This window comes from Hemitrygon akajei, chromosome 9, assembly GCF_048418815.1.
Source record: "Hemitrygon akajei chromosome 9, sHemAka1.3, whole genome shotgun sequence".
NCBI classification, from domain to species: Eukaryota; Metazoa; Chordata; class Chondrichthyes; order Myliobatiformes; family Dasyatidae; genus Hemitrygon; species Hemitrygon akajei.
In genome coordinates, this window is record NC_133132.1 from 96714660 (window position 1) to 96730740 (window position 16081).

The 16081-nt window shown below is 37.4% G+C and overlaps 1 protein-coding gene across 1 annotated transcript in view; it reads left to right on the top strand.

Moving 5' to 3' along the window:
- Window positions 1-16081, top strand: part of LOC140733770 (uncharacterized) — a 98605-nt gene that overhangs the window by 67760 nt on the left and 14764 nt on the right. Inside the window, exons 15-20 of the mRNA XM_073057522.1 lie at window positions 4562-4606; window positions 6816-6848; window positions 6936-7082; window positions 7167-7221; window positions 13220-13420; window positions 14853-14930. Of these exons, the coding sequence (XP_072913623.1) occupies window positions 4562-4606; window positions 6816-6848; window positions 6936-7082; window positions 7167-7221; window positions 13220-13420; window positions 14853-14930 (559 nt within the window). The remainder of the gene's footprint in view (window positions 1-4561; window positions 4607-6815; window positions 6849-6935; window positions 7083-7166; window positions 7222-13219; window positions 13421-14852; window positions 14931-16081) is intronic.

The window sequence follows — 16081 nt, forward strand, 5'->3', positions numbered from 1 at the left end:
AATTTGCAATTGAAATCAAATATTCACAACATGTAGAAACAAACTGGATTTATCATTTGTGAATATATTGGATAGATTGAATAAAAAATGCCTCTGTAATTACTGTTTTTCCTACAAACTGATGTTATTTTCTACATAGAGTGGAAAAACTGCTGAAGTTATTTTCCAAGGCAATTTACTAGACAAGTGCTTAAATATTCAAAGAAAATAAGCATTAATATCGTGTATTTTGTAATACAACCAATATGAACTATAAATGTATTATCAATAATCATAACACATCTCACCCATGCAGTGCCATTTCATGCCTAATTTTAAGGGCTGAAGAATTTCTAGATGTAATTATTTGTAGTAGTACCTCAATGACTTACAGTTATATCCCTCCAAAAATGAGCCCCAGTACTTTGCTTTTTGTTATCATCTATTAAATGCATCTGTACCCGGAATGAATTTAGAACCAAGATTCCAAACCCTATTTCAACATTTGTTTTCTAAAGGACCTATGGCCTCTATGTTTCCTACAAAAAAAAAATCAGATACTTTTAACAAATTCAATAATTCCATGCATATACAGCAAACTTCATCTTGAATTCCCAATGTTAACCCTTGACCTCAATTAAGTATAGTGCATAAATTTGGCATTGTATATTTCCTAATTATATAATTTTTGTAATATTAGCAATTGTGGATCAGTAACTTCTGTTTTTTGTCAGTTTGAGTTACTACCATTTTTGAATTCTTTACTTTTTTCTTTCATGGCTACTATCATTTTACAACATTTATTGAGCAATGAGGAAGGGTTAGTTAGCAATCTTGTTGTGCAAGGCCCCTTGGGTAAGAGTGACCATAATATGGTGGAATTCTTCATTAAGATGGAGAGTGACATAGTTAATTCAGAAACAAAGGTTCTGAACTTAAAGAAGGGTAACTTTGAAGCTATGAGACGTGAATTAGCCAAGATAGACTGGCAAATGATACTTAAAGGGTTGACGGTGGATATGCAATGGCAAGCATTTAAAGATCACATGGATGAACTACAACAATTGTTCATCCCAGTTTGGCAAAAGAATAAACCAGGGAAGGTAGTGCACCCGTGGCTGACAAGGGAAATTAGGGATAGTATCAAGTCCAAAGAAGAAACATATAAATTAGCAAAAAAAAGTGGCACACCTGAGGACTGGGAGAAATTCAGAGACTAGCAGAGGAGGACAAATGGCTTAATTAGGAAAGGGAAAAAAAGATTATGAGAGAAAGCTGGCAGGGAACATAAAAACTGACAGTAAAAGCTTTTATAGATATGTGAAAAGAAAAAGATTGGTCAAGACAAATGTAGGTCCTTTACAGTCAGAAACAGGTGAATTGATCATAGGGAACAAAGACATGACAGACCAATTGAATAACTACTTTGGTTCTGTCTTCACTAAGGAGGACATAAATAATCTTCCGGAAATAGTGAGGGACCGAGGGTCTAGTGAGATGGAGGAACTGAGGGAAATACATGTTAGTAGGGAAGTGGTGTTAGGTAAATTGAAGGGATTAAAGGCAGATAAATCCCCAGGACCAGATGGTCTGCATCCCAGAGTGCTTAAGGAAGTAGCCCAAGAAATAGTGGATGCATTAGTGATAATTTTTCAAAACTCCTGAGATTCTGGATTAGTTCCTGAGGATTGGAGGGTGGCTAATGTAACCCCACGTTTTAAAAAAGGAGAGAGAAACCGGGGAATTATAGACCGGTTAGTCTGACATCGGTGGTGGGGAAAATGCTAGAGTCGGTTATCAAAGATGTGATAACAGCACATTTGGAAAGAGGTGAAATCATCGGACAAAGTCAGCATGGATTTGTGAAAGGAAAATCATGTCTGACGAATCTTATAGAATTTTTTTGAAGATGTAACTAGTAGAGTGGATGGGGGAGAGCCAGTGGATGTGGTATATTTAGATTTTCAAAAGGCTTTTGACAAGGTCCCACACAGGAGATTAGTGTGCAAACTTAAAGCACACGGTATTGGGGGTATGGTATTGATGTGGATAGAGAATTGGTTGGCAGACAGGAAGCAAAGAGTGGGAGTAAACGGGACCTTTTCAGAATGGCAGGCAGTGACTAGTGGGGTACCGCAAGGCTTAGTGCTGGGACCCCAGTTGTTTACAATATATATTAATGATTTAGACGAGGGAATTAAATGCAGCATCTCCAAGTTTGTGGATGACACGAAGCTGGGCGGTGGTGTTAGCTGTGAGGAGGATGCAGGGTGACTTGGATAGGTTAGATGAGTGGGCAAATTCATGGCAGATGCAATTTAATGTGGATAAATGTGAGGTCATCCACTTTGGTTGCAAGAACAGGAAAACAGATTATTATCTGAACGGTAGCCGATTAGGAAAAGAGGAGATGCAACGAGACCTGGGTGTCATTGTACACCAGTCATTGAAGGTGGGCATGCAGGTACAGCAGGCGGTGAAAAAGCCAAATGGTGTGTTGGCATTCATAGCAAAAGGATTTGAGTACAGGAGCAGGGAGGTTCTATTGCAGTTGTACAAGGCCTTGGTGAGACCGCACCTAGAATACTGTGTGCAGTTTTGGTCCCCTAATCTGAGGAAAGACATTCTTGCCATAGAGGGAGTACAGAGAAGGTTCACCAGATTGATTCCTGGGATGGCAGGACTTTCAAATGAAGAAGACTGGATCGACTAAGCTTATACTCACTGGAATTTAGAAGACTGAGGGGGAATCTTATTGAAACGTATAAAATTCTAAAGAGATTGGACATGCTAGATGCAGGAAGATTGTTTTCGATGTTGGGGAAGTCCAGAATGAGGGGTCACAGTTTAAGGATAAAGGGGAAGCCTTGTAGGACCGAGATGAGGAAATACTTCTTCACACAGAGGGTGGTGAATCTGTGGAATTCTCTGCCACAGGAAACAGTTGAGGCCGGTTCATTGGCTATATTTAAGAGGAAGTTAGATATGGCCCTTGTGGCTAAAGGGATCAGGGGGTATGGAGAGAAAGCAGGTACAGGGTTCTGAGTTGGATGATCAGCCATGATCATACTGAATGGCGGTGCAGGCTCGAATGTCCTACTCCTGCACCTATTTTCTGTTTCTATGTTTCTATTTCTTGATTCCACATTTTCTGAATTTAATCATAAATTACCTTATCAAAAACCATTAGAACTTCCAAATATATTGACCTGAGAATTAATCAACAGCAACTATATATTGGCAGCTATAGACCGCATTCCCCTTCAGCTGAATTTCAGAATTGAAGTGTAGTGTGATGCTAATTCCACAGCATGTATAGTGCTCTCCTGTGTTTGTGTAATTTACTTTAGGCTTTTACAAAAATTCCTTTTAAATCTGAATTGGCCATTTTTTAAAATTATGTTTTCAACTTCTAGGTGGCTCCTTTTGCATCTTTCAGACAAAGCTCCTGTCACTTAGAGTCATAAAGAAAGCTTTTGGCACACTGGCCTTCATTAATCATTGTATTGAGTTCAGGAGATGGAATGTTATATTGAAGTTATATAAGACATTGGTGAGGCCTAATTTTGAGTATTGTGTGCAGCTTTCGTCACCTGCCTACACAAATATGTAATCAAACTTGAAAGAGTATAGAAAAAATTTACAAGGATGTTGCTGGGTTGAGGACCTGAGTTATAAGGAAAGATTGAATAGGTTAGGACTGTATTCCTTTGAATGTAGAAGATTGAGAGGAGATTTGATAGAGGTATACAAAACTATGAGTATAGATAAGTTTAATGCAAGCAGGCTTTTTTCACTAAGGTTGGGTGGGACTACAACTGGAGGTCATGGGTTAAGGGTGAAAGATGAAAAGTTTAAGGAGAACTTGAGGGAAAACCTCTTTACTCAGAGGGTCATCAGAGTGTGAAATGAGCTGCCAGCACAAATGCTGCATGTGAGCTCGATTTCAATATTTATGAGAAGTTTGGATAGGTATGTGCATGAATGGTAGAAGTATGGCGGGGCTTTGGTCCTGGTGCAGGTCAATGGGAGTTTAAATGGTTTTAGTATGGACTAGATGAGCCAAAAGGTCAGTCTCTACTGTACTTCTCTGACTGATTTCTAAGCTAACTCCTTTTCAAGTACTGGAATCACATTAGTTGTAGTTTTATTCAAATGTAGTAAAGCTTCTGCTGTCCATTTTCCTTTATATTTTAATGTACGTGGATGCAAAACATCCAGATCAGAGAGTTTGCACTGACTAATTGGTTTAACTTTATGACTCTTCTAACCCTTTATTGAAAAATTCTGCATATTAGAATACAATCTTATCCATTGTTTCTGTGTAATAATTAGTGTAAATTACAATGGAATCAATTTGTAATTGTATTTTTTCCTTTAAATGAATGTTGCCATTTGAATTATTCAGTACAGTAACAGATGTTACAAATATGCTACATTTCAATTATTCTTATTAGGAATATTAGGCAATGAAATAATGATTTCACTTATCTTAAATGCAGTAACCTTAATTGTTGGATACATTCACTAGCATATCAAGTGGATGATGTATGTAACATTGTTTTCTATTTATTTCAAAAAGGGCAATAGGGGTATACCAGGAATGACAGGGATGCCAGGGCTACAGGTAATATCTAACTGACAATAATCTTTTGATACTTTATTTCCCCTTACAGACAAATGTTATTTGAGTTTTGGGTTTTTCAAAATCTAAAAACAAATATTAAAAGTTTTATAATTATATAAAATGGAATAGGGTGGCTAAAGTGAATGTAGGTCCCTTATAAGATGAGAAGGGGGGAGTTAATATTGGATAATATGGAAAAAGCTGAGGCTTTGGATAACTATTTTGTGCTGGTCTTCATGATGGAGGATGCAGCTAACATGTCAAAGAGAGATATTATAGGGTGCGATGAGAGGTATGGACCTCAATACAATTACTATTACTAAATAGGTAGTGCTTAGCAGACTAGTAGGTCTAAAGGTAAACAAGTCCCATGGTCCTGATGGAATACATCTCAAGTTAGTGAAAGAAATGGGGAAGGTTATGCTGGAGGTGTTTATGATAATTTACCAAAATTGTCTGGATTCTGGGCAGGTCCTGGCACATTGGAAGCCAGTAAATGTAACACCACTATTTAAAGAAAGATGTAGGTAAAAACAGTTAAATTTAGGCAAGTTAGCTTAATGTCTGTAGTTGGGAAAATGCTTTAAGTATCATTAAGGAATCCTATTAAGGATAGAAGTATCCATCATGCAGACACAGCAGAGATTCAGGAAGGACAGGTTCTGCATGACAAACTTACTGGAGTTCTTTGAGGATGTAAAGAATGAGTGGATAGAGAAGAACACATGACTGTTGTATACTTGGATTTTGGATTTCCAGAAGGTGTTCAATGAGGTGATGCATAAAAGACGTCCAAAGATAATGATGCATGGAGTCAGAGGTTATGTATTGGCATGAATAGAGGATTGGTCAACCAATATAAGGCTGAGAGTTAGGATAAATGGATGTTTCTCTGGTTGACAAACAGTAGTGAGTTGAGTGCTATAGGTTGGTGCTGGGCACACAATTGTTCATGATGGTTGTTGTATGATTGTGGTGTGCTTCTCAATGCTTCAGCTGATAGATGGATTAACTTCTGCTAATTAAGATGTACATTGTCTTAACTGCAGTAAGTGTGAAAAATGAGTTGCCATTTCTGTCAGTTTCATCTACAAATGCTTATACAATGGCAAGCTACTTCTGGATAAACTACACTTTGACTTATTGCATGTGCTCACATTAAGACTGGAATCATTCAGAGTGCCATACGTTGATGAGGTACTGATTAGTAATGGAGCACCCTTATTTGTGGCTACTCGAGATATCTTGCACAATACTCATTTTAACAATGAACGAGCATACTATTTTAGAGAAAAATGGATGAACAGCTGCAGTGTCTGAATTATTTTGGGTAATAATACATACATCATAACTTCTGAGTTGAGAGGTTTACATAAGAACAGGGAACATGATTGAACAAAGCAATAGTTAATCTCTCAGTAGTTTGCAAACTCACTTCATTGTCTTGTGAAATTGAATGCCTAAGGCAATATTATCTATACAAAAGTGTTTTGGTAAAAAAATTAACAATCTTTGCTTAATGAAATCTGTTTTTAAGATATTTATTAACACCCTAATACATTTCATTGTGAAGCCTTCTGGCTTAATTTAGGTGGTCTCTTACTACAATTGTATGCTTCCTTGCTTATGGCTAGCACTAGACCACTAGAGGATTGATCTCTTTCTGAGGCAGTATATCAGATATCCACAATAGTTGCCCATGATCATCTGTTGCTTGTGATAGGCCAGCTTCCAGCCGTTTGCCACCACATGTCACTGAAGTTCAAATAGCTACCCAAAGTCAGATTAGGCAGCATCAATAGAGGGGAATAAATTGTCAAATTTTCAGGCCAAGACCCTTCATCAGGACTAGAAAGAAAGGGGTCAGAAGCCAGAATAAGAAGGTGGGAGGAGGGGAAGGAGTACAAGCTGGCAGGCAATAGATGATGGGGAAGATGGGTTGATGGAGGAGGAAGCATAATGTAAGAAGCTGAGGAAGGGGTTGAAGAAGGAGGAATCTAATAGGAGAGGACAGTGGATTGTGGAATAAGGAGAAAGAGGTGGGTAACTAGAGGGAGGTGATAAGCAAGTCATGAAGGCAGGAAAGGAGAAGATAAGGGGTGAGAAGATAACTGCAGTGGGGAATGAAAAAGAAATAACAAGTGGAGGGGTGAAAAAGATAAAGGGGTTGGTTACCAGAACTAATTAATTGCTTAATTATTTCCTTCAGGGTCCAAGGGGATTAGCAGGATCAAAAGGAGAGGTAAGCCAGATTAAATAGATATCACTGCAAAGATATTTTCACATTATGTTTTAAAAATCATTGCTAACACTACTCATTTTCTTATAGAGAGGTGGATTGGGATATCCAGGCACTCCAGGCATTAAAGGTCAAAAGGGAGAACCTGGCATTCCTGGTGGAACTGGGCCTCAAGGTCCTAAAGGAAACAATGGACTTCCAGGAAAACCAGGAGCACCAGGACAAAAAGGAATTTCTGTAGGTGTATACTAAGTATGTGTTGATGTAATTGGCTGTTTAGCGTGCTATTGCTAATTTCTAATACCAAAATGTTTTTAATAGGGCCGATTCATTTCAGATGAATACATCCGAGATATTTGCAGGGATGTGCTAAGAAGTAAGTATGAAACAAAAATCCTTTAAAACCTAAATTTTATCTGAAATCCATATTATTCAGCATAAAAAATCATCATTAAGATATATTTCAAGAGGACTATCAGAGTTTTATTAGATGTTATTTCTATTAATACCCCAAAACACTTTCAGTATATATGGTACGTATTTTAAATGTTGTACACTATTAAGAGATGGTATTAACAAATAATATGAGATGGAAAAACTTCCGCAGAGAGATTATAATAAATGAGATTATTTTCTTTCCAGCAGAGAAGATAAAGGGGGAGATTTAATAGAGGTTAATTTTTTTATATGCTATATAAGAAAATATTTCTACTGCTAAAGGAGTCAGTGACCAGAGGACAGAAACTTACTCTGTTAATTGGAAAAAGAGCCCAAAGGGAGATTTTGATTATTTTCATTCAATAAGTTATTTTAATCAAACATAGAATAGTACAGCATGGTATATGCCCTTTGGCCCATTATATTGTGCCAGCCTTTTAACCTACTCCAAGATCAATCTAACCCTTCCCTCCAACATAATCCTACATTTTGTTTTCATCCAGGTGCCTATTTAAGAGACTCTTAAATGTCCTTATTGTATCTGTTTCTACTACCAGCCCTGGCAACAGTCCCACCCTCAGTCATTCTCCTGTTCTTCACATACATGTAAAATGCTTTGAGGTTTTCTTTATTACTACTGGCCAAGGCCTTCTCATGTCCCCTCTAGCTCTCGTAAGTCCCTTCTTAAACTCCTTCCTGGCTATCCTGTAACTCTCAAGAGCCCTGTCTGATTCTTGCTTCCTATAGCTTGCCTCTTTCTTCCTCTTGACTAGATGTTCCATCTCTTGTCAACCATGGTTCCTTCACCCTACCATTCGCTCCTTGTCTCAATGGGACAAATCTATTCAAAATCCCATATAAGTGCTCCCTAAACAGCCTACACATTTCCATTGTACATTTCCTTGAGTGTATCTGTTCCCAATTTATGTTCCCAAGTTCCTGACTAATAGAATCATAATTTGCTCTCCCCCAATTAAATATTTTCCTATGCCATCTGCTCCCATGCCCAACCAAGGTTATGCTGAGGTCAGGGAATTGTGGTCACTTTCTCCAAAATGCTCATCCAACAAGATATCTGACACCTGACCAGGTTCATTGCCTAATACTAGATCTTGTATTGCCTCTCCTCTGGTTGGCTTGTCCACATATTGAGTCAATGATCTTTTCCTAGATATACCTAACACGTTCAAAGTAAATTTATTATCAAATTACATGTATATCACCATATACAACCCTGAGATTAATTTTCTTGTGTGCCTAACCCTTTCACACTAAGGAGGTGCCAATCAATATTAGGGAATTTGAAGTCACCCATGACAGCAACCCTGTTATTTATGCACCTTTCTGAAATCTGCACCTCAGTGACTTTGTTGCTACTCTGGGTCTATAGAATACTCCCAACAGAGTAATTACTCCCTTTCTGTCTCTGACTTGCACCCATGCTGACTGAATAGACAATGACTCCTCTGTGATATTTGCAGTTGTAATATTATTCCTGATTGGCAATGCCATTCCCCCACCTTTTTTTTTTATCTCCCTGTCCCTTTTGAAACACCTGAACACCGGAACTTCCAGCAAACATTCCTGTCCCCCGTGACAGCCAAGTTTCTATAATGGCCACAATGCCATAGTTCCATGTACTGACTTATGCTCTAAATTTACCACCCTTGTTCCTGATATTTCTCAAATTATACATTTGAATCACACTAGTAATAGAAAAAGGCCCTTGTAGTTGTAGGAGGAAATGTTGTTCATGGCAGTGAGAGTACAACAGAATGGTTTATGTACTTTGTCTTGATCTGTATGCTGGAAAGACAAAGTGTCCATGAAGAAATGCAATGGATTCTCTACTGACTTCTGGGAATCTATGGCCCAAAGCAAAAAAGGAGCATTCAGGAAGGTGTTGAGAAGCTCAAGATCATACAGCGAGCGTAATGCAGAGGCTCTGCAAAAGTAGCAATAAGGGAACCACCCAACAAAATAGCCATCTCCTGCCTAAACTGTAGAAGTGTCTGGAGTTCACACATTGGCCTCATTATGTCTCTCCAAAATGCACAACACCAAATGTCCTCAATCCCAAGGATATGCAGAAGAAAAAGTAAAAGTGTACGATTGTTGAAGTCACCAAAATAAGGAATGAATAACACCACGCTTGAAGATAAATAATATTAAATTACTTTACAAAAATCAGTGGGATCAATATTAGAAAAGTCCTCAGTATTCATTCCCCCAATTAGTATACATCCCACAATGGTGTAGCATGTTAAGTAGGAGATTATGGAGGTCTATTACAGTAGCATAGCAGCTAACATAATGCTTTACAGCACTAGCATTCTGGGTTCAATTTGCGTTGCTGCTTGAAAAGAGTTTAAGTTCTCCCCATTTTCCTTCCATATTCCAAAAATGTATGAGTTAGGAAGCATTAATGAGTTGTGGGCATGCTATCTTGGCGCCAAAGCATGGTGACACTTGCAGGCTGCCCCCAGCACATCCTCTGACTGTGTTGATCGTTAATGCAAATTACTCATTTCAACTGTGTGTTTTGATGCTTTGATTGTCATGTGACAAATAAAACTAATAATTTTGTAAGTATTATTGGAAATTGGTGTGAATACAAAAATTGAGGTAAAATTAGGGAAACCTAAATGTAAATTAAAAAGGAGAAATCAAAAAGCACTTGGAATGTTTTTCATTGACTGAAAGAACTGATAGGCTCACTATTTAACCAGAAAACAAGACAGCACTTGAGTATCAGCATAGATTATCCCTTAACTGTTGGTTGTAAAACATGAAAGTAAATTTTCTAAGTCAGAGGCAAGTCTACAACCAAGTAACAAGGTGTCAATTAAGAGTCTAAGGGATCAATGCATTTGATATAAAAAGGATTACAGATATCTGATGATGCTATAGCTACAGAAAGAAAGCAGCTGCTTCTGATTTTTCTTTTAAGTACTTTGGCTGTGCCTATTCATGTTATTAATGTTTATGTTACCAGCATTTGATTGACAGCTGATGCTGTGGTTTCCTGCTTTTTCTTTGTCTTGAGTATATTTGGAATATTCTAACCATTAAATCATTTCCAGAATCTTTAGGAAAATTATTACAGATGAATCCATTATCAGTTATCCAAAATCCTATCACAATATGTCAACGGCAGATGCAATCTCAGTGGCTCTCCACACGGCTTCAGACCACCTGGATAACACAAACAACTACGTCAGGATGCTGTTCATCGACTATAGCTCAGCATTCAATACCATCATTCCCACAATCCTGATGGAGAAGTTGCAGAACCTGGGCCTCTGTACTTCACTCTGCAATTGGATCCTCAACTTCCTAACCGGAAGACCACAATCTGTGTGGATTGGTGATAACACATCCTCCTCGCTGATGATCCACACTGCTTAGCCCACTGCTCTACTCTCTATATGCACATGACTAGTCATAGCTCAAATACCATCTATAAATTTGCTGATGATACAACCATTGTTGGTAGAATCTCAGGTGGTGATTGCCAACTAGTGGAGTGGGGCCGCAGCAACAACCTGGCACTCAACATCAGTAAGATGAAAGAACTGACTGTGGACTTCAGGAAGGGTAAGATGAAGGAATACATGCCAAACCTCATAGAGGGATCAGAAGTGGAGAGAGTGAGCAGTTTCAAGTTCCTGGGTGTCAAGATCTCTGAGGATCTAACCTGGTCCCAACATATCGATGCAGTTACAATGAAGGCAAGACAGCGACTATACTTCATTAGGAGTTTGAAGAGATTTGGCATGTCAACAAATACACTCAAAGACTTCTATAGATGTACTGTGGAGAGCATTCTGACAGGCTGCATCACTGTCTGGTATGGGTTGGTGGGAGGGGGGGGGGGGGGTGGAGGCTACTGCACAGGACCGAAAGAAGCTGGAGAGGGTTGTAAATCTAGACATCTCCATCTTGGGTACCAGCCTACAAAGTACCTAGGATATCTTCAGGGAGTGGTGTCTCAGAAAGGCAGCGTCCATTATTAAGGACCTCCAGCACCCAGGACATGTCCTTTTCTCACTGTTACCATCAGAAGGTACAGAAGCCTGAAGGCACACACTCAGCGGTTCAAGAACAGCTTCTTACCCTCTGCCATCCAATTCCTAAATGGACATTGAACCATTAGACACTACCTCACTTTTAAAAAATTTCTGTATTTTGTAGTATTTCTGTTTTTTGCTCTTTTTTATTTATTCAATATATGTATACTGTAATTGTTTTACTTATTTTTTCTGTTTTATATTATGTATTGCATTGAACTGCTACTGCTAAGTTTACAAATTTCACATCACATTGCGATGATAATAAATCTGATTCTGATATAACTGGTGACTCCAGCCACCTTTTTAAGTTAAATAGGACATTTTTTTCATATCCTAACATTTTATTGACTTGTACATAAAATACTCCATAGGATGTTATTTTATGTGTGGTGCTATAAGTAAATGCTCTGAAACTTGAATTACTTTAGGAAACAGCAAGATTTACTTTCAAGTGCTTAAGTTTTAAATATCTGGAATTTAAGAAAATGATAGGCATAATAACTAATTGTGAAATTAACAGATTTTAATTTGTAAAAATCATAATCAGTAATGCCTTTTGGAGAAGGAAATCTGCCAAGCTTTCTTGGTCATGCCTTCCTCTTATGCAAGACCCACCTAATTGAACAATTCTTAACTACTTCTTCCATTCAGGCTTAATTATAGATGAACCATAAGTGCCAAATATCACTAGCAAAGTCCACATCCATGGATGAATAAGTAAGAAAATGATGCAAGTTTATCTCTCAAAAGTAAACCATGTATAAATCCATGATAGGGCAGTTTTCTACATGATCGATGAATAAGTGATCACTTACATCTTCAAAGTTTATGTTCTCATACAATTATTTGTTGATCCTATTTTCTGGCACTGCCCGATGCTCTGTTAAACGCTGCCCACTCTGGAATCCTTAAACACGTATGCCAATAACTCATTATGTCATAACTAGAGCAATTGTGAAAAAACTAATTTATGGAAAGCCAGTAGATAAACCAGGCAAAAATATTATGCTGTACTTTTAATGAAGGCCTACATTCTGGCAGATTAATTGCTTTTAAAGTTTGAGACAAGAGTTACTGCATTCAATCTATTTAGTTTATGCAGCTCTCCAAATAACCTTTTTTCTTTTGTTATTTGGCAAAGAACCATGATAGAAAATGTTTATATAGCATCTTATTATGGCATTTACACCTATTGTCTATTGTCTATAATTAGCAAATAATCTTGATGTTGCAGTTTTGTTTATTTCACCAACAGGAAAATGTCACAGAAAATACTTGAGTGGCACTCAGTAGCTGTCAGTCAATTAATTTGTTTTATCCATTGTCAGTTTTCAAATACCCAAAACCAAACTATTGAAGATGCTATAAGTATGGTATAAAATAGGAATACTGAAAATACTTAAGTCCGGTAGTGTCAGTGGAGACAGAAATTGACTTAAGTTTTCAGGTTGATGCCTTAAGAATCAGTAATTAATTTCCAAGAAACTCATTGGAATTACTGGTTATTTCAGATTAGCTGCTAAATTAATTTCTGGTGTTTAATATTACAGCACATACTGCAGTAATCCTACTGTAAGGATACTAAAGTCTATCACTCATACACATAGAGAAAAAGACAATCCCACAGTCTTGTACTCTAATAATAAATTGTGTTTTCATAAAGCAAGTACACATCAATAGAATTGTTGTCTACCCGCTTATGTATGCTGGTCAGTTGTATAATTTCTTTTTGAGAGCTCAGGAATGCACTTGATAGTACTTGACCACTGCCTGCCCTGATAAATTAACTCCATGTTAAGTATTTTTGTTTGGTTTAGTACATGATTTTTCATTGCCGTGCATTCTATTTTTAAATTATATCAGCTCAACTACCTTCACTTTTGCAAAACCAAAGAAATGAAAACTTCTGGTACTGCCAGCAATGCAAGGGATCACCTGGCCCTCCAGGCCCAGCAGGATTACCAGGACTTCAAGGTCCAAGTGGTTTCCCTGGCTTAGATGGTAACCAAGGTCAACCAGGTTCTTCAGGCTTACCAGGCCCTCCAGGAATCCAAGGATTCATGGGTAAGACTGAAAAAACTGTGTTGCATTTCTTTTAATATGCAGTTCATTATACACAGGCGTTACTTTTATGTTTCTTTGAGACACATTTAACAAAGTAATTCCCAATGTAGTATTTCAAGGTTGTTTCTATTTCTACAGAGGCAAATTCTAATTAAATTAAATCACTGAAGTCTGATGAGTTATATTATGAGTGGCAATATGCCTCTGATTGTGGGAACATTCTGCTCCTATAGGCTGAGCTAACTAACTGTGCAGCTAAATGGCTGAATATTTGAGGATATTGTGAAGGGCTGCAAGAGGAAAGCTTCACAGCTCTTAGTCAATGATAGACACTTTGGTTACCTATCATTCACCAACAGGATTGTTGCATATGATTCTGGGCTAAGTTTTGCGTATGAGCTAGATTTTGTATTTTCAGTTAGAATTTGAAAGGCAAGTAAATTTAACCTTTCATACCCCGTCCTTGAACCTATAGTACCTATAGTACTTGGTCATTGGGAAGCTTGTAATTCTGGCTAACTACTGTACACATGCTCCCTGCAGCTGTCTGCCACATATGAAAATCTTTGAAAGTGGCAGTGCATGTTGAAAGAGCACTTCACAGACCAAGTAGATTCCTGGGCTTCAGAAATGAAAACAGCATGCAAACTTTCTGGTTATCATACAATTGAAAGGATACATAAAAAAGTAGCTCAGAATGTTTTCCAAGATTAAGGATTTCAACTGTATAGCTAGACTGGAAAAGTTGGGATTGTTCTCCTTGGAACAAAGGGCAGTTGATAACAATGCACAAACTTGGGTCTATAGTTTAGAAAGGATAATACAAAAAAAAAAGCTATTTCTAATGACTAAGTACTTTAGGTACTATACGTTCAAGGAGAAGCAGAGGGTGCAGGTCTTTGCAGCTAGTTCGTTTAATTGTCATTCAACCATACACATGAATACAACCAAACAAAATGGCTTCTCTTTGGGGTCAAGGTGCAAAACACAGTACCAACAGTCACACACAGCACAGGGCAAATATAGCACATGGAATTACATTACCAGTAAAACATACAGTCACTTAAAAAATGTTTATACCTATACCAAGAGTAATTAAAATCTGACACAATACCAAAAAGAAACAACCACACTATTCAAAATAAAGTTGGTTTAATAGTTGAAAAAGAATAATTTGGAGGGTAAAGAGGAGAAACAAAAAGAAACTAGTAGAATTATTCTTGTAGGACATGGCATGAATTTGCCCATTTGTGTGCTTTGGAAATTCTATGATTATCCATAACTTTCATTTTCAATTGTAATATTCATTACTTAATTTGAGGTGATATACTGATCATTTTGTTTCAGGGGTGGTATTAGGAGCTACATCTTAAGTTTTCTCCACTTACAGTACATCATCAATTCTGATGTTGTCAACAATTACTGTTTTCAGGACCCCCCGGTCAGAAAGGTGAGAAAGGTGAGAGAGGAGTCGGAGATCCTGGACACCAAGGTCTACCAGGAATGCCAGGTACTGTACTATATTAATGGTATAATTCATTGCAATTTTTCAAAAAATTAGATCACCATGACAAGTAAAAAAGCAAGACAAAAATTAATGCTAACTTCTCTATTAGAAGAATGAAATATTACTCTATTACTCATGAAATGTAATGACCACTACTTGTTTTTGGATTTTGTTGAATTTCACTGATAAATAAACTGTTTTTTTTTTAATTAAAATGCCATTATGGTTTATAATGCAGCCCTGAATTTGAAACAGTCGTCAAAATTATACTAAGCAGTACCTGGGTACTTAGAGCCTCAAATACTAACCAGTGTACCTAATTATTAATCATGATTAAAGGTCACCAAGGTAAAACATTAACTCTTTATTTCACCACAAATGCTTTATCCTGATGCTTATTTCTACCATTTCAATTTTTATTCCAAAGTTTCAGTATCTTCGTTATTTTGCTTTTGGATACTTGATCATTGCACTTACTGCTGAAAGTGACCATGAGAAAAGCACAAAGTGTGAGAGTTCTGCAAATGGCCAGCTTTCATCAAAGTATCAACCACACCCCAGGAAGATCTATCTTAATTCCTATCATGGACACTGAAGCTATCATCAGAAATTGAATTACAAACGGAAACTAGCAGAGTCAACAAATAATAAAATAAGTCTAATTACAGGCAATCTTGCATTATGAACATTCACATAATGGAAACTCTTCCTTATGGAATTCACAAAACAGTACCCAAAAATTTGAGGTACAGAATAAAATTCACTCTTGTGAAATTAATGTGCGGGAAAATAATGCAAAATGTGGGGAAAAAAACAACATTTCATCAGTTTTTGCTTTTAGTCTCTCAGTACTATGGAGTTATAAGATTTATGTATGGCATGAACAGGCATTCAGAATACCATGCTACTGCACTCTTCATCTGAGGCATTTTCTTTGATGGTTGCAGTGTGAGAAGCTGCAGTAGCCATGGCAAGTTCTTTAGAATAATCCTGCAACCTCTACTCCACTGCCACCTTCACCTTAACCCATTATTCCTCTAAATGCCTCTCACAACACTTTTTCATGATCCACAAATCCCATCCCTTTCCTTGCACATATGAGGAAGTTCCTTGCAGATGAAGAATGTGGCAGCACTGCATTCTGAGATGTGTGT